General features: G+C 43.7%; 1 protein-coding gene and 1 long non-coding RNA gene across 3 annotated transcripts in view; one reads left to right on the forward strand and one right to left on the reverse strand.

The window, feature by feature from the left end:
* LOC135056311 (uncharacterized) overlaps window positions 1–11,993 on the reverse strand; it is a 119,115-nt gene extending 107,122 nt beyond the window's left edge. The window contains exon 1 of the long non-coding RNA XR_010243947.1: window positions 11,779–11,993. This is a non-coding gene — a long non-coding RNA (uncharacterized LOC135056311). The remainder of the gene's footprint in view (window positions 1–11,778) is intronic.
* CARD14 (caspase recruitment domain family member 14) overlaps window positions 1–22,357 on the forward strand; it is a 230,857-nt gene that overhangs the window by 102,862 nt on the left and 105,638 nt on the right. For both annotated transcript variants that reach the window (XM_063961289.1, XM_063961287.1), the window contains exons 4-5: window positions 741–899; window positions 2,324–2,440. In XM_063961289.1, coding sequence (XP_063817359.1) covers window positions 741–899; window positions 2,324–2,440 — 276 coding nt within the window. The remainder of the gene's footprint in view (window positions 1–740; window positions 900–2,323; window positions 2,441–22,357) is intronic.

A 22,357-nucleotide genomic window follows, 5' to 3' on the forward strand; every position in this document is an offset into this window, starting at 1 on the left:
TGCAGCTGACCAGTGTTTGCAAAGCTCTTTGCATGGTGTACACAGACTTGCACGGGGTTGATTTCACTCTAGCTGGGTGATGACTATCCAATCGCAGACCTTTGCAAAATCGCAGAAGAGCGATCAGGTCTGAATTAGGCCCTATATTCATTAAGCTATCTGCCCTTGCAAGCTAAAAAATTCCAGGTTGAAGAATTCTATGTGAAGCTTCCCTTGTACTTTGTACTTTGTGAAGGGGTGATCAGCGTTGCGGCTGGGCAGATCTATGTAGCGTGTGGAAGCAAGGGATTGGATGTGTGGCTGTACACTGCATGGATCTACTCAATTATGGTGCTAGTTATTTTTTACGGGATACAGGTAGCTACATACAGTTAGAAATCTTAGTTTTTATGCCGGATCAAGTGGCTAGGTGCATGGGGTGTTTGGCTGGGATGCAGCAGGTTGTGGGTTTGAGTCCCGGATGTGGCAGTATATTGAAATGCATTAGTTAATGAGGGGTAGAATATTTTGGCAATTCACATCAGTCTCTGCCCCAGTGGAGCTTACAATCTATATTTCCTACCTCATGTACACAGGGCCGGCCATTACTGTTGTGCTTAGGGGAGCCCTCTCCCCTAAATCCGCCCCTGGTTACAAACTTAATGCCACATCACAGTGCTGCTGTAATAATAAGGAATAGTTAAACTAGATATCTACTTTAAAATGCAACATCTGATATTATATCCATCTGGTCTTCACAGTTTTATTCTGTGAAAGAGGACCTGCACCGAGTGCGGATGGAGCTGCAGGTGGCTCAGAGCTGGCCCACACGACTGCAGTGTGAAGAAGAGTTGCTAGCCCTGAGGCAGGAAAATTGGAAGCTTAGAGAACAACAGGACAAGACAGGAGAGACCAATGTGGTGAGTAAGGGAATTACTATGCATGTGCACTTATCTCTTGTATATCTGCGGCTCTCACGCTTCCTTTCCATTTCAGCCGATAATGTACAGTATGCACTACAATCCTAACCTCTTCTTTCTTAGGGCATTTCAAGTATGTTTCTTGTTATTTATGTGCTGTATATGCTATCTACATATGTGAGCAATTTATTCTGGAAGCACAGAGGCAAGATGAATATTCACATTATGGGCAGTATTCAGTTCTGGTCTTGTACTGTGCTCCAAACATACATAATATATTTACATGATAGTGAAGAGATATAAATGATGTATTTATTTATTTTGGTGAGGGGGGCCAACTGAAATGGTTTGCTCCAAATCCTCTTGTTTCCCTCCAAAAATCACATATACTAGCAGCTGGTGAAGATTCAGCATTTGTCTGTATTGTTAATATATAATTTTATTTTTCTGTGTCAAAATTGTATATTCAGGAAAGTACATTTATGGTCACATATCTTAATATGTAATAAGAATCTTAACATATAGAAATGTGACACATCAAATGATACCAGTCCCTATGTCCCCTTACTGACTTTATGACTCCAAAGACAGTTAAAAAAAAAAAAGTAGCAAAGAAATGACATCATGTAAAAATGTGAAAGCAGGTGGAAAACCTATGTGATTAACCACACAAACATGTGCACCATGTAATACATACATATACATAATAAATTAACTTTAAAATAGGCAAATATAGAAGATACAAAAAAAAAAAAAGAAAACAATGCAAATAGGTTATTTATTGTCTTGAAATGACAGTGTTATTTTACATTTCGATTTAGGAGAGATAGTCAAAGTGTCGAAATAACAATGTTGACATTCATAACGTCGAAATCAGTGTCAGCAGTTATGATGTTGACATTGTTAAAATGTCTGCAGACAGCATGTGGACATTCTGAGAACATGCTGGTGGTTAGGGTTAGGCTGTGGGTGAGAGGTTAGGGTTTGGCTGCAGGGGAAGGTTAGGGCTAGGAGGCAGAGGGGGAATGGAAGGGTGGCGGGGTTGCTGGTGGTGGTGGAGGGTTAGGGCTTTAGGGGTAGGGATAGCTGAGAAATGCTCACCCTAATGCCAAAGTATAAGAGCTCTGGCACAGAAGTGATGGTCAACATGAGCGATGGGACCCAGAAGATGCTGGTGGAGCCAGTGAAGTCACCAGGGGAAGGTAAGTCACTGCTGGTCCACTAGGTCAATATGACATCATTCTAACATTTTATCACTTTCAGCATGATGGATGTCAACACTGTGACTGCCGACATTTCGTACCCAACCCCTCTATTATTTTCTACATCTCTACATATCTGTAAAATAATTGTAGACATATTAATACATTTAATTCTCATCTGTGTTTATCTTCTTCCTGTCTAATTCAATATTCATCTCTAAGGTGGAGCTTGATGCAGATCAGTGCTCAGATAGGACCCTGCCAAGCTCAGATGAGTTGGTAGCCCAGCTTTGCACAGCCAGAAAGAAGATAGCTGCTGGTGAGGCTTTTGAAAAGTTGGTAAGTATCTTCCTTTATTTTCTGTGAAACTATTTCAAATATATAAAATAATTATATATAAAATAAGTCCATAAAGAGGATTTACTGTATATGTAAATATCTTATCTTAAAAGAGCTCCCTTTTAAACAATAATGCCAGAACTATTTGATAAATTAACAGCCATAAAAATGTATGTACATAAAAAAGTGAAAATTAAATGTGGATTAAATATTACCGAAATAATTATCAGTGAGCACAAGGGTAAATCTAAAGAATTAGCGCTACTGTTTTCATAGAAACTGTAGGGAGCTTTTGCTATAAAAAAAAAAAAAAAAAGTAGGGAGCTTTTGCTAAAAAAAAAAATGCATGTGAAGAGCCACCCAGAAACGTAAAAGACGTCTAACGATGCGTTTGCAACTCTGCGATGGCAGTTGCAGATTTGCGTTCGATACGCAGAAATCAAGCACCATCGAGTATCATCGACAGTTCTGGTCTACCCATGCATACTTAATTGGTAAACAAAGGGGTTGTTCCGTACTGGTTAAAAATTACAGACAAGACCTTATTAGAGGGTTTATGTCTAGAACCAACTATGAAACAATTCTAGTGTGAATATATGGTCGGCGGTGCTCCCAAAGTCAGTAAAGATTACACGAAAAGAGAAAGAAAAAAGTAAGACTCTGTGTTGGGGCACTCATAACTCTCATAACTTAAAAAATTGATAGACGATAAAATGTAACTTTTATTAGGAATCATATAAAATTGCATGTGACAGACAATAAATAACAATAAACAGTAAATACTGCCTAGGTGAAGATTAAATAATATAGTATATTGTGATGGGAGTGGCCTATATGTTTATACAATCGAAACGGCTTTCTACTCCCATTGTGGTATCCCGTGTGGTGGTCTTTATACTATTAATTCTTTAATTCCATACATATGCAGGATATACGCAGCAGTAGTCGCAGCAGTGCCATGTTTATGATCGCAGCAATCGCAGCTGACGTCAGATTCCTTCCCCCGAAAACAGCCATGACACGCCTGCATTTTCCCACCACTCCCCACAAACGCCATTTAACCTCTCACAAACGGTCACTTCCTGTCATTCACTATGCGATTGCACTTTGCTGGGTCTAAGATCACTGTTCAGCCTTTGCGCACGCGCGATACAGTTGCAGCACATGCGCAGTCGCCCGATATTCAGCCAATTTACAATTTTGCAACTGATGCTAAATAATGCCCTCAGTTCTAAAGGATCCCTAAAGCTAGGTACACACTGAGCGATGTGTGTCCAGCTGATATGTTGGCCCGACGTGCCGACATATCCGATCCTGAATACACATCAGAACGATGTATGAAGGACGGAGCAATATATCACTCCATCCTCCATTTACATAGAACTAGGTTGTTGGTGTTATTGCCCGGTTGTCCATGCAGCGAGGCTGACGCGGTGACACCGCTAGCGACCACGGGAACCCGCATATAGAGCATACACACTGAGCGATAAGCCTGATATGTCGTTCTGATTCGGCTGGAAACGACATATCGGGACGATATTGTCTCAGTGTGTATCTGGCATAATGGTTAATGTTTTCCAGACCACCTGTGGATCTTTTAATATGTGGCAGTAATGAATATGTTGGCAGAGTGTACTGGGCTATCTGGTGCAGTGACGTCAGTCCACACACTTGATCACTTTAACAGTAATGCAGGATTATTTAGTGTACACAGGTGACTCAGATGTAACACTGATATCGGTAATCGGGAGCCCATATATCAAACAAGGTTAACAGCATTAGGTAGTGGTACTTATCAGGAGATGTCTGTGGTGGTGAAGCATGGAGGACTGCACTGCTGTGCAGTCTGACTCCCACTGTAGAGAAGATGATGCATGCACTGGAAACACTGTGAGTCTCTGTAGCTGGGATCTGCTCCCAGTCTCAGCTCTGCACACTTGTACACCAAGACTCTGTCTCTCAGTTCTGTGTGTGTCACATTCTCCTCACTCTCTCTCTGGGATGGAGGAACAGGAACTATATCATATGACTCTGCCTCCAAGTGACTCCTGACACTAGAGGTCTAACACTAGGGGATGCACCCATAGACTGATACAAAGAAGGAGACAGGTACAGAGTGCACCATATCCTAACACTCCCCCTCGCTCAAGACCATTTCCGGTCACAAGTTTAAAGAACATGACATTTTATCAAACAAATTGAGACACAAATAAAGGAAAAATGCTCTGCGCTCCAGAAATCACTTAGAATTAATTAATTAATTAATTGATCAATTAAGTGCAGTCTAGCAAGGAGAATAATTGACTCAATGAGGCTTGACTTTTTTTGAAAAGAAAATGTTTTATCAGACAATTAATACCACAAAAACACATAAGACAGACAATACATAAATATAGAGCCGTTTAAAAATCAGAGGTTTCCACCTCTTGCATATGTGAACAGAAACACTGTATCTATCTTTGTAAACGTGCTGTTTAAAACAGCATACAATGTATCTAAAGTGCAAAATAGATATCTTGAGAGAGAAGCTCTCTACAGGGAATGTCAATTGATTCTAACACTGGCGTCCCAGTGTGAAATCATATAAAATGTCCACAGAAGGCTCCACAGTAACTGATATGAAATTAATAGAGGCAAAACAAACAATAATAATTACCCCCGTGCTGGTTCCTGGAATTTATTGCAGGGTCCTGTATGCAATTGCACGAGGTGGATGTAAAGATTTGTAGTTGATGCCTCAGTGATAATTAGAAAGCAGACTTGCTGAAATACTAATTCTCCGTTGAAGTAGCCGTTAATTGACCATAAGATGGTGACGTATAGGGAACTTCCCAGCAAGGGACGTGACCTGTTCGGCTAGCGGTAACAGCATGAAACGGCAAAGCCGCTGATGGCTGGTGCTGTAGTGGTCTCACGGCGGAGATCCGTTTGTATCCGGCTAGCCACAGCGGTATTCCGATGTAAAAGTGCCGTAGGTAGCTGGAGTACCTTTTACCTCACAGCGGAGGTATGATTCCTGGAGGTCAATTGGCTTTAGTGTGGACAAGGACGGAGTACCGAGAACGAGATGGTAGGAGCCTGTCCTGTTGTGAGCAATTTTTGCTCTCTATTTTGTTTAACTTATTTGTGTAATCAGGAATATGCTTTACTGTAGTTTGACTACTAATTGACACATCAGATTCAATTTATGCAATTAGCTAGGTATAAATGTTGCAGCTCCCAGTAGGAAAGTATTCGTCTTGAGGAAGTCTCCGTTGCTAGGAGACGAAACGCGTTGACGCCCCTTTCTACGAGTTCAGTGCAGTGGATATCTGTTACTCCACAGACAGGCTCCTACCATCTCGTTCTCGGTACTCCGTCCTTGTCCACACTGAAGCCAATTGACCTCCAGGAATCATACCTCCGCTGTGAGGTAAAAGGTACTCCAGCTACCTACGGCACTTTTACATTGGAATACCGCTGCGGCTAGCCGAATACAAATAGATCTCCGCCGTGAGACCACTACAGCACCAGCCATCAGCGGCTTTGCCGTTTCATGCTGTTACCGCTAGCCGAACAGATCACGTCCCTTGCTGGGAAGTTCCCTATACGTCACCATCTTATGGTAAATTGACGGCTACTTCAACGGAGAATTAGTATTTCAGCAAGTCTGCTTTCTAATTATCACTGAGGCATCAACTACAAATCTTTACATCCACCTCGTGCAATTGCATACAGGACCCTGCAATAAATTCCAGGAACCAGCACGGGGGTAATTATTATTGTTTGTTTTGCCTCTATTAATTTCATATCAGTTACTGTGGAGCCTTCTGTGGACATTTTATATGATTTCACACTGGGACGCCAGTGTTAGAATCAATTGACATTCCCTGTAGAGAGCTTCTCTCTCAAGATATCTATTTTGCACTTTAGATACATTGTATGCTGTTTTAAACAGCACGTTTACAAAGATAGATACAGTGTTTCTGTTCACATATGCAAGAGGTGGAAACCTCTGATTTTTAAACTGCTATATATTTATGTATTGTCTGTCTTATGTGTTTTTGTGGTATTAATTGTCTGATAAAATATTTTCTTTTTAAAAAAAAGTCAAGCCTCATTGAGTCAATTATTCTCCTTGTTAGACTGCACTTAATTGATCAATTAATTAATTCTAAGTGATTTCTGGAGCGCAGAGCATTTTTCCTTTATTTGTGTCTCAATTTGTTGTTCAGCCTAACCAGCTGTTTTGCTCAGCAGCCCTAATGTCACGATCTTTGTATTGACTACCAACCGGCAAATTTATTATTATATATTGTATTTAGCGCCAGATATATACAGTTTGAGATTAATCTCCAGCTGTATTTACATATAAACATTTTATCAAACAAATCAATAAAGTCCCTTCTGTAACTGAAAACATTCAGTGAAGCTAAAACAGTAAGAATAAATCAACATTAACCACATTCCATCAGGAATGCAAGTAGCAAGTGTGATGACAGTCCTTTTGTCAACATGTAAGCAATATTTTCTTTACTTGCAACATATTCCACATTGACGGACTTGTTTTTACCAACTCACAAATTAAATGATGTCTTATAGCAATGTGCTTAGATCATCCATGATGCTTTGTGCTACCAGAAAGATCAATTGCTCCCTTGTTATCACACTTTATGTTGATGATCTCTCTGTGGTAAAGAAGACCTAATTCGCATAAAGTCTCTCCTATCCAAAACGCTTCTTTTGACGTTTCTGTGAGCGCCATATACTCTGCCTCATTTGTAGAAAGAGCAACTGTGGGTTGTTTCCTACTTGCCCAACTTACGGCTGCGCCTGCTAGTGCAAACAGGTGTCCAGTATAAGAACATCTATCATCCTCATCTGATCCCCAGTTGGCGTCACAGAATACTTTTAAGCTGGTATCTGATAATTTTGTAAATTTCAGCTTTAGTGAAGCTTTACCTTTGAGGTACCTTAGTTTTCTCTTTACTGTCCAGTGTTGTCTCCCAGGGTTATTTGCGAACTGGCTTGGTGACATGGCCTTGATCATCTATGTACTTTTATCAATGGGAGTACTTACTGGTTTTGCATCTGTCATTCTGTACTTGGAAACTATTGCCTCAATGTATGTTTCTTGGTCAATTGTGACAGTTCCCTTTTGCATGTTTTGCACAATTTTCATACCTAATAGATGATTTGCAGGGCCTAGATCCTTCAACTTGAATATTTGTTTAAGCTGGTGCTTGACATCAGTGATGTGATCTTCTTGACCTGCCAAAAGTAAATCATCCACATAGACAGCTATGATGAACAACTTTTCTTTAATGGTTTTGTGGTATAGGCAGTGATCAGTCTCTGACCTAACAAAGTTCATTTCTAGTAATGCTGCATTCAACTTTACATACCAGCAATGATCACTTTGCTTCAGTCCATGTAGCGACTTCTTTAAGAGACAAACTTTCCCAGTTTGGAATATGTCCATATCATAATGTTCAGGTTGTTCCATATAAATTTCCTCAATATTCTCCATTTAGGAATGTGGAATCAAAATCTAGTTGATACAACAGTAGATCATGTAGTGTAGCAACAGCAATCACTAACCTTAAGGTGCTATACCTTGCGACTGGTGAGTACATCTCTCCAAAATCAATTCCATATTTCTGTGTATATCCCTTGGCAACAAGGCGGGCTTTGTGACAAGCTTCTGTCCCGTCTGCGTTCAACTTCTTGCAGAAAGCCCACTTGTTCTTAATCGTTTTACGGTCGCTTGGTCTATCAACCATAGTCCATGTACTGTTATCATGCAATGCTGACAGTTCTGTATCAATTGCTGACTTCCACTCTGTCCAATCACTGCTTGACTTTGCTTCCTCTATGTTTTGAGGTTCACAGTAAGCTATGTTTGCATACTCACTGTATTTCTTGGCTGGAATACCTTTGTATCTCCTCGTGGAACTTTTGTTCTCTGACTTGTTGTCTGCTTTGACTCTCAGATTCAGACACACTGTCTGCTGCCTGTACATCCAATAATACATTTTGTTGTTGCTCCACTGCTCCAGTGTGTGGTGCTGTCTCGTAGAATACCACATCTCTGGATTTAAGAAGACGTTTACTTGTAACATCCCAAAGTCTGTATCCTTTGCTTTCGTCGCAGTAGCCGAGCATTATACATTCTATGGATTTTGGATCTAGCTTTCTCCTTTTCTCATTTGGTATATGTGCAAAAGCTTTGCTCTAGAAGACATGAAGATGACTGATACTTGGCTTTTTCCTGGACCACGCCTCCAGTGGCGTTTTACTTTTGACGGCCACTGTAGGTGCACGATTCTTTAGATATACTGCAGTAGATAATGCTTCTGCCTAAAACTTCTTTTCCAGGCCAGCATCACTTAACATAGTCCGTGCTCTTTCAACAATTGCGCGGTTTGCCCGCTAATTCACGCCATTCTGTTCCAGTGTGTAGGCAATTGTTAGCTGATGCTTTATGCCAGATTTCCTAAGGAATGCGGCTAAGACTTTGTTATCATACTCTCAACCGTTGTCTGATGTCAGGGTCTTTAGTTTCAAACCTGATTCTAAACCAGGTGTTTGTACTCTGCAATTTTGTTGACAAATTCACTCTTCTCTTTAAGAAAGTACACGTGTGTCATTCTTGTGGCGTCATCAATAAGAGTCATGAAATACCTGTAGCCACTGATTGATTCTTCCTTCATTGGACCACACATGTCTGTGTGCACTAGAGCTAACGGTGTCTTTGCTCTATTAGCTGACTGTGGACATGGGTTGTTAGTTTGCTTGCCTTTTATGCAACTCTCACACATGGGTCTTTCAGCATTGCTCACGGTGATCCCTGTTACCATTCCATCTAGCAGTTTCTGGACGTTGTCATAACCCAGATGACCCAAGCGTTTGTGCCACAGCTCCATTGATAGTATTTCCTCAGTAGCCATCATTGCAGTACACTCCTCAGTGTCCAGGACATATAGTTGGTTGCACCGGGTTGATGAAGCAATAACAGTCCCTCTTTTATTATGCACCATACATTTGCCCTTCTGAAATTGGTCTTTGTATCCTTTTTTCTCTAGGAGGCTGATAGCAATGAAATTACGTCCTAAATCAGGCACGTACAGTACAACACATCTTTGATATCTGTAACAACTGTTTCACCTCCAATTCTTAAACGTACTGTGATTGTCCCAGCTTGTAATGCAGTAAGGACCTTATTTCCAATCCCTGTAACTGTAGTGGGAACACACGGTGTTAAAGAATTGAACCAATGTTTATTGCAACTGAAATGTCTAGTGGCCTCCGAGTCCATGTACCAGCAATACTTCCTGTGACTGTCTTTACATTCAGTGCTGACTCATTTGGCTTGTCACGCTGCTTCTGCGCACCACTGAAATTTCTCATTCTGCAATCTGAAGCTTTATGTCCTATCTTGTGACATACAAAACACTTGAATTTGTGTTTTCTGGACTTTGTGCCCTTTTGTGATCAAGGCAGAACCCTCAGCTATGGTCTCGACAGGAATACATTTTTGGAACTGTAGCGACTTGGCTCTTACAATCTCCTTTGTCAGTTTAGTGTTGTTTGACTCTAACGCAACCACCAAAAAATCTAATTCTGGCGTCAGATTCTGTAAGATAGCCATTGCAACTTCTTCCTCATCCACCTGTGCCCCCACTGATGCCAACTGCTGAGCTATCGACAATAACTTATCAATGTAATCATTCATGTCCTTGCAGGCACTCAGTTTTGTTCCATATAGCATGCATCTTAAACTTATCCTTCTCATTAAACCTTTATCTTCATATGCATTTTGCAGGGCTGTCCACGTGTCATGTTAGCTGACACTTTCCCACTATTGAATAGACATGCTGCGCCACAGCTAAACCTATCATTCTGATGGCTCTGTCTGCATCATCTGGGTTTGGACCTGCTCCCGGGTCTATAGTAACCTTCCACAACTTTTCCCGCTTAAGCTGCATCTCCATGGCAAGCTTCCATGTAGCATAGTTCTCTGAACCTTTCAGCTTAACAAAGCTCATGCTGTGTCCTGCGTTATACATCCTTTCTGCACTTGTATAAAATATCACTTTAAACTGTGTCACTGTAATTATTCAACAGCACTCAGGGGGTTAATCTTCAAGTACACGCAGGTCTGGGCGCGGGACTGGGCCCATAACCTGTTGGCAGAGTGTACTGGGCTATCTGGTACAGTGACGTCAGTCCACACACTTGATGACGTAAACAGTAATACAGGTTTATTTAGTGTACACAGGTGACTCAGATGTAACACTGATATCGGTAAGCAGGAGCCCATATATCACACAAGGTAACAGCATTAGGTAGTGGTACTTATCAGGAGATGTTTGTGGTGGTGAAGCATGGAGGACTGCACGGCCGTGCAGTCTGACTCCCACTGTAGAGAAGTCTGATTTTCCAGCTCCACATTCCTATATGTAACTGGCTAGAGGCAACTACAGTGTTTCTACATAGTAATTATGTGACCTCAGCCAGGCAACATGATTTTCTTCGTTATTCTATTTATTCCTCTGTATAATTATTTTCTTTTTTTATATCACTTTTTATCTACAGACACTATGGATGGCCATTGGCAAGAGGTTTCCCCATAGGGTGGCCATCCTTTACATGGCAAACTATGAAATTTGAAGTGGTTCATATGTAGCAAACCTAGTACTCTATGGTTGTTATATTAATTAGGTATTTTATTATGTATTTATTATAGGGGATTGGTTTAAAGGATTTAACACTTGAATGTGTTTCTTATTTTAAAATCTAATAATTTCAATCTAAAATTCACTTTTAAATACCTATATAACACTATACTATATCAGTACAGGTAACAAAACTGATGTCTAATTAAAATAAACTAGTTAACGTAATTACCTACATTACAGTAGTAGCAGGGCCGAAACTAGGATTTTTGTCACCCGGGGCAAAACAGTAATCCGAGCAGCAAAAAGTTGCTACGTGCGATCAACTCGGAATGACCCCCTTAGTTAGACATTTGGGCTACAGATGAAGTTAAAAAGGAAATAATACCCCATACATTGATACATATGGAAAAATCACACACATACATACTGTCACATATCTAAACACATACACGCACGCATACATTCACTCACATACATAGTCACACACCTGTATACATATATAGTCACACATACATACATACATACATACATACATACATACAGTGACACACAAGCATGTATATACATATGTAGTGACACACCTATTCACAAACAGTCACACACATGCACAACACATTCATACACACACATATAGTAGTTGCATACACATACAGTGCCCCTTCACTGTGTCACACTCACTATTTAGGCTGTGCTGTGCTGCTGCTCTTCTCTCCCCTCCTCTATCCGATGGTGCTGGCTGGCCTGTCACTGTGAGTACAGTGCCGTGTAGCTCCGCCCCCTTTTCGGACCTCCGGCTGTCATTCATTTTTCCAGCTCAGCAGTGCAATAGTGCACTGCTGCGGGGATCAAAGGCAGCAGGGGGAGGCTGGGGTAACTTGTTCCCTGTGCCCCCTCTTAGGGCACAACAGGCAGCACACGACTGTCCACATAGAAGAAACTGAAAGTAAACTACAGCTCCTGCAGCAAGGGCTTCTGGGAACTGTAGTTTATTTTCAGTTTCATCACACGGCAGCTAGTAGAGCCTGGACTGGTTTGTGCTGCTCCGACGAAGGGACCTGTGCGCATCGGGACTCGGAGGGGGTGTAAGCGTTGCGGCGCCCCCTCCATTCCGTCGCCCAGGTCACATGCCCCCCTAGCACCCCCTTAGTTACGGCTCTGGTAGTAGACACTATGGGTGGTATTCAATTCTTTTCACCCCATTCCACACCCGTTCTGTTTCTACTAACGGGCGTGGTATCATCATTTCAGATCACTACCCCCGGGGTAGCAAGGCGTGCAACCTTTTACACAGCTAAACCTGATTACTATGGGTGCAATATGCGCGAAAATGGGGATCACTTTAGAAAGGAGATTAGACATGATATATCGCTGAGAGGAGAGAGGCTGTGACACGCTGAGAAGCTGAGAAGCCAGGAAGCCGGAACCGGAAGTGACGAGCGGGTGCACGCACACAAGCAGGGGAAAACGGTACGGAGCGGCCACACCAGCTGTAAGGTGCAAGTGCCGCTAACTGTACCGGGCAGAGAGCGGGGGGAGAGCAGTGCGGTGAACAGGGAAGGGCCGCACATTGAGCCGGGGAGCCGCGGGCCGCGATCAGAGACCAGGGGGAGATTTGAGCAGGGAGCCGTGCAAGGAGCTGAGACACTGCACCTGAGAGCAGTTCGGATAAAAGGGAGCAGATAAGTATTAACCTTCCCAATTTTTCTGTATAATTGATTGTCTCCATTTGTCCTTTACTGTATTTTACTGTAAAAAACTTGTATTAATTTATCCTGTATTTATCAGTTGTTTAATTATTGACCCCTGGTCCCTTATATATTGTCCTTTTCATATAGATTGCCCCCCTCTTTTTATTTTTTCATCTGTCCCTTACTGTATTTTATTTTATTGTACTTAATTTATCCTATATTTCTCTTACGTCCTAGAGGATGCTGGGGACTCCGTAAGGACCATGGGGTATAGACGGGCTCCGCAGGAGACATGGGCACTATAAAGAACTTTAGATGGGTGTGCACTGGCTCCTCCCTCTATGCCCCTCCTCCAGACCTCAGTTAGATCCTGTGCCCAGAAGAGACTGGGTGCACTACAGGGGAGCTCTCCTGAGTTTCTCTGAAAAAGAATTTTGTTAGGTTTTTTTATTTTCAGGGAGCATTGCTGGCAACAGGCTCCCTGCATCGTGGGACTGAGGGGAGAGAAGCAGACCTACTTTAATGATAGGCTCTGCTTCTTAGGCTACTGGACACCATTAGCTCCAGAGGGTCGGAACGCAGGTCTCACCCTCGCCGTTCGTCCCGGAGCCGCGCCGCCGTCGTCCTCACAGAGCCGTAAGATAGAAGCCGGGTGAGTATAAGAAGAAAGAAGACTTCACAGGCGGCAGAAGACTTCAGATCTTCTCTGAGGTAACGCGCAGCCATTGCTCCCAGACACAACACACACAGCGGGCACTGAAGGGTGCAGGGCGCAGGGGGGGCGCCCTGGGCAGCAATAATAAACCTCTAGGGACTGGCTAACATATATATAGGCTGCGGAGGCAGTATATTATATAATCCCCCGCCAGTATTGGAAATTTGAGCGGGATCGAAGCCCGCCGCTGAGGGGGCGGAGCTTGATCCTCCAGCACTAACCAGCGCCATTTTCTCCACAGCACACTGCAGAGAAGCTGGCTCCCCGGACTCTCCCCTGCTGAACACGGTGACAGAGGGTAAAAAAGAGGGGGCGGCACTCTTAATTGGCGCAGTGAGTGTGTATATATATATATATATATATTTATATAAAAGCGCTGTTTTATCTGGGAATTTTGTTTCCAGTGTCAGTTGGCGCTGGGTGTGTGCTGGCATACTCTCTCTCTGCCTCTCCAAAGGGCCTTATTGGGGAACTGTCTCCATATAGATATATCCCTGAGTGTGTGGGGGTGTCGGTACGCATGTGTCGGCATGTCTGAAGCGGAAGGCTCATCTAAGGAGGAGGTGGAGCAGATGATTGTGGTGTCTCCGTCGGCAACGCCGACACCTGATTGGTTGGATATGTTGAATGTTTTAAATGCAAATGTGTCTTTATTACATCAGAGAATGGACAAAGCAGAGTCCAGGGATAGAACAGGGAGTCAATCCATGGCTTTGACTGTGTCACAGGGCCCTTCAGAGTCTCTGAAACGTCCCCTGTCCCAAGTAGCAGACACTGATACCGACACGGATTCTGACTCCAGTGTCGACTACGATGATGCGAGGTTACACCCAAGGGTGGCCAAAAGTATTCATTATATGATTATTGCAATAAAGGATGTTTTACATATCACAGATGACCCCTCTGTCCCTGACAAGAGGGTACACATGTTTAAGGAAAAGAAACCTGAGGTAATCTTTCCCCCAGCTGAACGCGTTATTTGAAAAGGCTTGGGAAACTCCAGACAAGAAACTGCAGATTCCCAAAAGAATTCTTATGGCGTATCCTTTCCCTGCGCAGGACAGGTTACGGTGGGAATCCTCACCCAGGGTGGACAAGGCGTTGACGCGCTTGTCCAAAAAGGTGACGCTACCGTCTCCAGACACGGCAGCCCTCAAGGATCCTGCTGATCGCAGACAGGAAACTACCTTAAAATCAATTTATACATACGGGTGCCTTGCTCAGACCGGCAATAGCGTCGGCTTGAGTTTGTAGCGCTGTGGCGGCTTGGACGGATACTTTGTCAGCTGACATTGATACCCTGGATAGGGATACCATTTTATTGACCTTAGGTCACATTAAAGACGCAGTCTTATATATGAGAGACGCTCAGAGAGACGTTGGTCTGCTAGGTTCGAGAGCCAACGCCATGGCGATTTCTGCTAGGCGAGCCCTGTGGACCCGCCAATGGACGGGTGATGCCGACTCAAAGAAGCATATGGAAGTTTACCTTACAAAGGTGAGGATTTATTTGGGGAAGGTCTCGCGGACCTGGTTTCCACAGCTACCGCGGGTAAATCTACTTTTCTACCTTATGTTTCCCCACAGCAAAAGAAAACGCCGCAAAATCAGATGCAGTCCTTTCGTTCGCATAAGTCCAGAAGAGGTCGGAGCTCTTTCTTCCTCGCCAGAGGTAAGGGTAGAGGGAAAAGACTGCCTGCTACGGCTAGTTCCCAGGAGCAGAAGTCCTCCCCGGCTTCTACTAAATCCACCGCATGACGCTGGGGCTCCACTGAGGAAGTCTGCGCCGGTGGGGGCACGTCTTTGACTCTTCAGCCACGTCTGGGTTCAGTCAGACGTGGATCCTTGGGCAATGGACATTGTATCCCAGGGTTACAAGCTGGAATTCGAAGACGTGCCTCCTCGCCGGTTTTTCAAAACGGCTTTACCAGCTTCTTCCCCAGAAAGGGAGATAGTTTTAGCTGCAATTCAAAAACTGTGTCAACAACAAGTGGTTGTCGAGGTTCCCCTAGTTCAACAGGGGAAGGGGTACTATTCAACCCTATTTGTGGTCCCGAAACCGGATGGCTCGGTCAGACCCATTCTTAATTTAAATCCCTAAACCTGTACTTGAAAAAGTTCAAATTCAAGATGGAATCGCTCTGGGCAGTTATCTCCAGCCTGGAAGGGGGGATTTTATGGTGTCACTGGACATAAAGGACGCATACCTTCATGTCCCCATAGATCCCCCTCATCAGGCGTACCTGAGATTCGCTGTACAGGACTGTCATTACCAGTTCCAAACATTACCGTTTGGGCTTTCCACGGTCCCAGGGATTTTCACCAAGGTAATGGCGGAATTGATGGTGCTCCTGCGCCGGCAGGGAGTCACAATTATCCCGTACTTGGACGATCTCCTAATAAAAGCGAGATCGAGAGATCAGTTGCTGAAAAGCGTGGCGCTCTCCCTGAGAGTGCTGCAGCAACATGGCTGGATTCTGAATATACCAAAGTCACAGTTGGTTCCAACGAGTTTTTGCATAGATAACAAGTCTGTGGGGACTTCCTCAAATAGACATGATGGCGTCACGCCTCAACAAGAAGCTTCGGAGGTATTGTGCCAGGTCAAGGGACCCTCAGGCAGTAGCAGTAGACGCCCTGGTGACACGTGGGTGTTTCAGTCGGTCTATGTGTTCCCTCCTCTTCAACTCATCTCAAAGATATTGAGAATCATAAGACGAAAAAGCGTGCGGACAATACTCATTGTTCCAGATTGGCCTCAAAGGGCCTGGTATTCAGATCTTCAGGAAATGCTCACAGAAGATCCGTGGCCTCTTCCTCTCAGAGAGGACCTGTTACAACAGAGGCCCTGCGTGTTCCAAGACTTACCGCGGTTATGTTTGACGGCATGGTAGTTGAACACCGAATCCTAGCTGGGAAAGGCATTCCGGAAGAAGTCATCCCTACTCTGATAAAGGCTAGGAAGGAGGTGACGGCGAAACATTATCACCGTATCTGGAGAAAGTATGTATCTTGGTGTGAAGCCAAGAATGCTCCTACGGAGGAATTCCATCTGGGCCGTTTTCTCCACTTTCTACAGACAGGAGTAGATATGGGCCTAAAATTAGGCTCCATTAAGGTACAGATTTCGGCCTTATGAATTTTCTTTCAGAAGGAATTGGCTTCTCTCCCAGAAGTCCAGACTTTTGTAAAGGGAGTGCTGCACATACAGCCTCCTTTTGTGCCTCAAGTGGCACCATGGGACCTTGACGTGGTGTTACAGTTCCTAAAATCTCACTGGTTTGAACCTCTTCAAACGGTTGAATTAAAATTTCTCACTTGGAAGGTGGTCATGTTGTGGGCCTTGGCATCTGCAAGGCGGGTGTCCGAATTGGCGGCTTTGTCTCACAAAAGCCCCTATCTGATTTTCCATGTGGATAGAGCGGAATTAAGGACTCGTCCTCAATTTTTGCCTAAAGTGGTTTCATCGTTTCATATGAACCAACTTATTGTGGTACCTGTGGCTATGGGTGACTTGGAGGATTCCAAGTCCCTCGATGTAGTCAGGGCCTTAAAAATTTATGTAGCCAGGACAGCTCGGGTTAGGAAAACAGAGGCACTGTTTATCCTGTATGCAGCCAACAAAGTTGGCGCTCCTGCTTCTAAGCAGACTATTGCTCGCTGGATCTGTAACACGATTCAGCAGGCTCATTCTATGGCTGGATTGCCGTTACCAAATTCGGTAAAGGCCCATTCCACTAGGAAGGTGGGCTCTTCTTGGGCGCCTGCCCGAGGCGTCTCGGCATTACAGCTTTGTCGAGCGGCGACTTGGTCGGGTTCAAACACTTTTGCAAAATTCTACAAGTTTGATACCCTGGCTGATGAGGACCTCATGTTTGCTCAATCGGTGCTACAGAGTCATCCGCACTCTCCCGCCCGGTCTGGAGCTTTGGTATAATCCCCATGGTCCTTACGGAGTACCCAGCATCCTCTAGGACGTAAGAGAAAATAAGATTTTAAACCTACCGGTAAATCTTTTTCTCTTAGTCCGTAGAGGATGCTGGGCGCCCGTCCCAGTGCGGACGTATTTCTGCAAGGCTTGTATATAGGTATTGCTTACATAAGGGTTATGTTACAGTTGAGATCAGTCTTTGGCTGATGCTGTTTTTGTTCATACTGTTGACTGGTTGCGTATATTCCAGGTTATACGGTGTGAATGGTGTGGGCTGGTATGAATCTTGCCCTTAGATAAACAAAAATCCTTTCCTCGTACTGTCCGTCTCCTCTGGGCACAGTTCTCTAGCTGAGGTCTGGAGGAGGGGCATAGAGGGAGGAGCCAGTGCACACCCATCTAAAGTTCTTTATAGTGCCCATGTCTCCTGCGGAGCCCGTCCATACCCCATGGTCCTTACGGAGTCCCCAGCATCCTCTATGGACTAGGAGAAAAAGATTTACCGGTAGGTTTAAAATCTTATTTTGTCCTTTATTTATTTATTTATTTATTGTCCTTTTGTCCCGTATTTATTGTATTTATAAACTGATTGTCCCTATCTTTAGTTTTTTTCTTAATTTTCAGAAGGTAACAGGGAGTTAGCACATATTAAAAATGGGTGGGGCCAAGATTGGGGATCTCACTCAGTGTGTGTCATGCATGATGTATGCGCACCTGGCACAACAGTCCGAGTGCGGGTACATCTGTGCGGAATGTGAGCGAACGGCTGCCCTGGAAGCCCAAGTAACTGATCTAGAGCAGACCGTTAAGCGACTGAGGGACATTCACAATCTTGAGCAAAGTTTAGATAGAATGGTGGACGAGTTGCAGGGGGGAGCACTGGTAGACGAGGAAGATCAGGTAGCCAGCTGGGTCACGGTTACAAGGAAGAAGAAGAGGGGGAGGGGGAGACAGGACATCTCCGATCTGCCAAACCCCAACAAAGTTGCCCGATTGGATGAAGATTCTGGGGATGGCATTGAGGAAATGATGGAACCGGAGGAGACTGTTCCCTCTAGCAACCAGAGGAGCGGTCCTCCCGGTACAGATGGGAAAAAAGACAGTGAGGTACCTAGTCAGATTGTGGTGGTAAGGGATTCTATCATCAGGACAGACAGGGCAATTTGCTACCGGGACCGTGATCGCCACACAGTCTGTTGTCTCCCAGGTGCCCGGGTATGGCACATCGCAGACCAGGTAGATAGATTGTTGGGAGGGGCTGCTAAAGACAAGCGGGCTTGGTGCATGTTGGCACGAATGACAAAGTTAGTGGTAGGTGGGATGTCCTTAAGAAAGATTATAGGGAATTAGGCAAGAAAATTAAGGCAAGGACATCTAAGGTAATATTCTCCGAAATATTACCAGTGCCACGCGCTAGCCCAGGAAGGCAGAGGGAGATCAGGGAGGTAAATGTGTGGCTTAGAGACTGGTGTAGGAAGGAGGGGTTTGTGTTCCTGGAACACTGTGCGGACTTCTCAGTGAGACGCCATATTTTTTGTCGTGATGGATTGCACCTGAATGAGAAGAGGGCTGCAGTGCTGGGGGGGCAGGATGGTTAGAAGGTTAGAGGAGCTTTTAAACTAAGAGTCTGGGGGGAGGGTTTAGCTAGAATCTACGGGACAAACAGATAGAACAGTAAAGACCGGGGTAGTGAACAATTAGTGGGAGGAGAAGTGGGGAGCGAAAGATCAGCAGGCAAGGGTATCAGCATGGGTATTGACACCGGAATTACGGACACAGGTATTGCCCAAGATATTCCAAATTTATTACCTACTGTTGAGTATTGCACAACAATACAGTATATAGAAAAGGATGTCCATAGCTTAAGGGAAGATACTAACATCAGGGGGCGGCAAGTAGAAAGACTTATTATGTCAAATAGAGATAGTATTGAGGACGGCGGCATTAAGTATGATGGGGTGGAAATGGAGGGAGGAGACTAACAATCGGTAAGAGTAATTCTAGAAAGTCACTTGTAAATATAGATAAGATACCATTAAAACACACCATCAAGGGAACTACTAAGCTAAAATGTATGCTTGCGAATGCAAGAAGCCTATCAGGTAAAATGGGAGAATGGGAATGTCTTGTATCAAAGTTTCAATACGATATTATAGGTATTACGGAAACATGGTGGGATGACTCTCACGACTGGGTTGCGTTTTTGGAGGGTTATTCTCTTTTTAGGAGGGATAGGGCTACCAAAAGGGGAGGAGGGGTCTGTCTCTTCGTTAAACCATCTCTTAAACCATGCTTAATAGATACTATTTACAATGGGATTGGAGATAACGTGGAGTCGCTATGGGTTGAGATCACAAGTGAGGGCACTGAAGCAAAGAAACTAGTCATTGGCATGTGCTACAAGCAACCGAATATTAGCGTACATGAGGAGGAAGAACTCTTACAGCAAATCTAAAAAGCAGCAGGAATGGGGGCATCCTAGTGTTAGGTGACTTTAACTATCCTGATATAAATTGGAGGATCGATTCATGTGTAAAAACTAGGAGCAGCAGGTTTTTAAATACATTGAAGGATCAATTCTTGACTCAATTAGTCGAGGACCCAACTAGAGGCAAAACTATTCTGGACCTAGTTATTACCTATAATGTGGACATTATATCAAACACTAAAGTTGGGGAGACCTTGTGAAACAGCGACCGCTATATGATCACTTTCGACATCAGTTTCAAGATTCATAGCTATAAGGGAGCAACCAAAACATTAAACTTCAGAAAAGCTAACTTCAATATGCTGAGACAGGCACTAAACGGCATTGACTGGGAAGAGTTGTTTCATGACAAGAACACTTCGGAAATGTGGGATGCTTTAAAAGGGTTGCTTGAAAGCAATATTCACAAATTCATTCCAATGAGCAGTAAACGCAGGAGTACTAAACACAAACCAATGTGGCTTAATAAGGAGGTCAAAGAAGCAATGGCTAATAAGAGGCGTGCTTTCAACACATGTAAATCTAATGGAGGGGAGGAGTCATTCCGGTATTACAAGGAATGCAATAAAAGATGCAAAAAAGTAATAAGAGCAGCTAAAATTGCAAACGAAAAGCAGATCGCTATAGAGAGTAAAACCAATCATAAAAAGTTTTATAAATATATAAACAGTAAAAGGTTGAAGAAGGAAAACGTGGGCCCCTTAAAAGATGTATTGGGAGCTTTGACAAATGATGACATATTAAAAACGGAAATATTGAACAATTTTTTTCCTCAGTATTCACCAGGGAGGATGCGCAGATGACAGTAGTGCTTAACGACAGTGAAGGTAATGACTCTTGTTTAAGTGAGGAAGTAGTCCTGGAGAGACTAAGCAAAATAAAGATTAATAAATCACCAGGCCCAGACGGTTTTCATTTGAGGGTTATTATGGAGCTTAGGACACAGCTAGCAAAACCCCTATACTTGATTTTCAATAGTTCAATTAGATCAGGCATGGTACCAAAGGATTGGCACATAGCTGAGGTAGTGCCTAAATTTAAAAAGGGAACTAAAAATAATCCTGGAAACTAAAGACCAGTTAGTTTAACCTCTATAGTGGGTAAAATATTGGAAGGCATTTTGAGGGATAGCATGGAGGATCATCTAAAGGCAACTAAGTTTTTTAACAAAAGTCAGCATGGGTTTGTAAGGAACAGATCACGTCAAACCAACTTATTTAGCTTCTACGAGGAAGTGAGCGAGAATCTTGACCAGGGAAAAGCAGTGTACGTGGTTTACTTAGATTTTGCGAAAGCCTTCGATACAGTGCCTCATTGGAGACTGGTCCATAAATTAAGGGAACTTAGCCTAGGAAATACCATTTGTACATGGATAGGTAATTGGCTGGATAACAATGTACAACGAGTAATGGTCAATGGGATATTCTCCAGCTGGGCACCAGTAGTCAGCAAAATACCACAAGGGTCCATTCTTGGCCCACTGCTGTTCACTCTATTTATCAATGATCTAGGAATAGGCCCGGAAAGCACAGTGTCAATCTTTGCAGACGATACTAAACTGTGTAAGGTAATTAATTCAGAAACCGATGTGGAGTCTCTACAGAATGACTTAGTTAAACTGGAAATCTGGGCGTCTAAATGGAAAATGAGGTTCAATATAGAAAAATGCAAAGTTATGCATGTTGGGACAAAAAACACACTTGCATCCTACACTCTAGATGGAGAAAATATAGGGGTAACTATGGTGGAAAAAGATTTGTGGAGGCTTATAGATAATAGGCTTAATAACAGTACACAATGTCAAACTGCAGCAAAGAAGGCAAATAAAGTGCTTGTGTGCATTAAATGGGGCATTGAGACAAAGGACGAGGATGTAATCCTGCCGTTGTACAAATCGTTGGTATGTCCGCACCTGGAGTATTGTGTCCAGTTCTGGGCACCAGGGGTGTATTTTCCTATTGGCCAGGATGGCACTCGCCAGGGGTGCCAGCCGAGGAGGGGCGCCATCCAGAGGTGCGACCCGCAGGCAGTAGGTAGATTCTCTTTTAGAGGTAGCAGCTATCGCCCCACCCCCGTGTAGTTCCTCACCAGCATGGATGCCCAGTAATGATCACAGCATGCAGCAGCGCCTGCTGGGAGGTGTAGTTTATATAGAGTTTCTTGTCTGTATTGTGGTGTGGTGCTGGACCCCGGCGCCAATTACAGTGGCTGTTGCTGCATTCTTTGATTATTAATGGGCATCCCTACTGTTGAGGAACTACATGGGGGTGGGGGGATAGCTGCCGCCTCTAAAAGTGAATCTACCTAAAAAGTGCTACCTTTAATAGTAAAATCAACATGGGGAATATGTGTGTCTGGCACTGTGGGGGCATTTGTGTATCTGGCACTGTGGGGGCATACGTGTATTTGGCACTGTGGGGGCATACGTGTATCTG

This window comes from Pseudophryne corroboree, chromosome 3, assembly GCF_028390025.1.
Source record: "Pseudophryne corroboree isolate aPseCor3 chromosome 3, aPseCor3.hap2, whole genome shotgun sequence".
Taxonomy (NCBI): Eukaryota; Metazoa; Chordata; class Amphibia; order Anura; family Myobatrachidae; genus Pseudophryne; species Pseudophryne corroboree.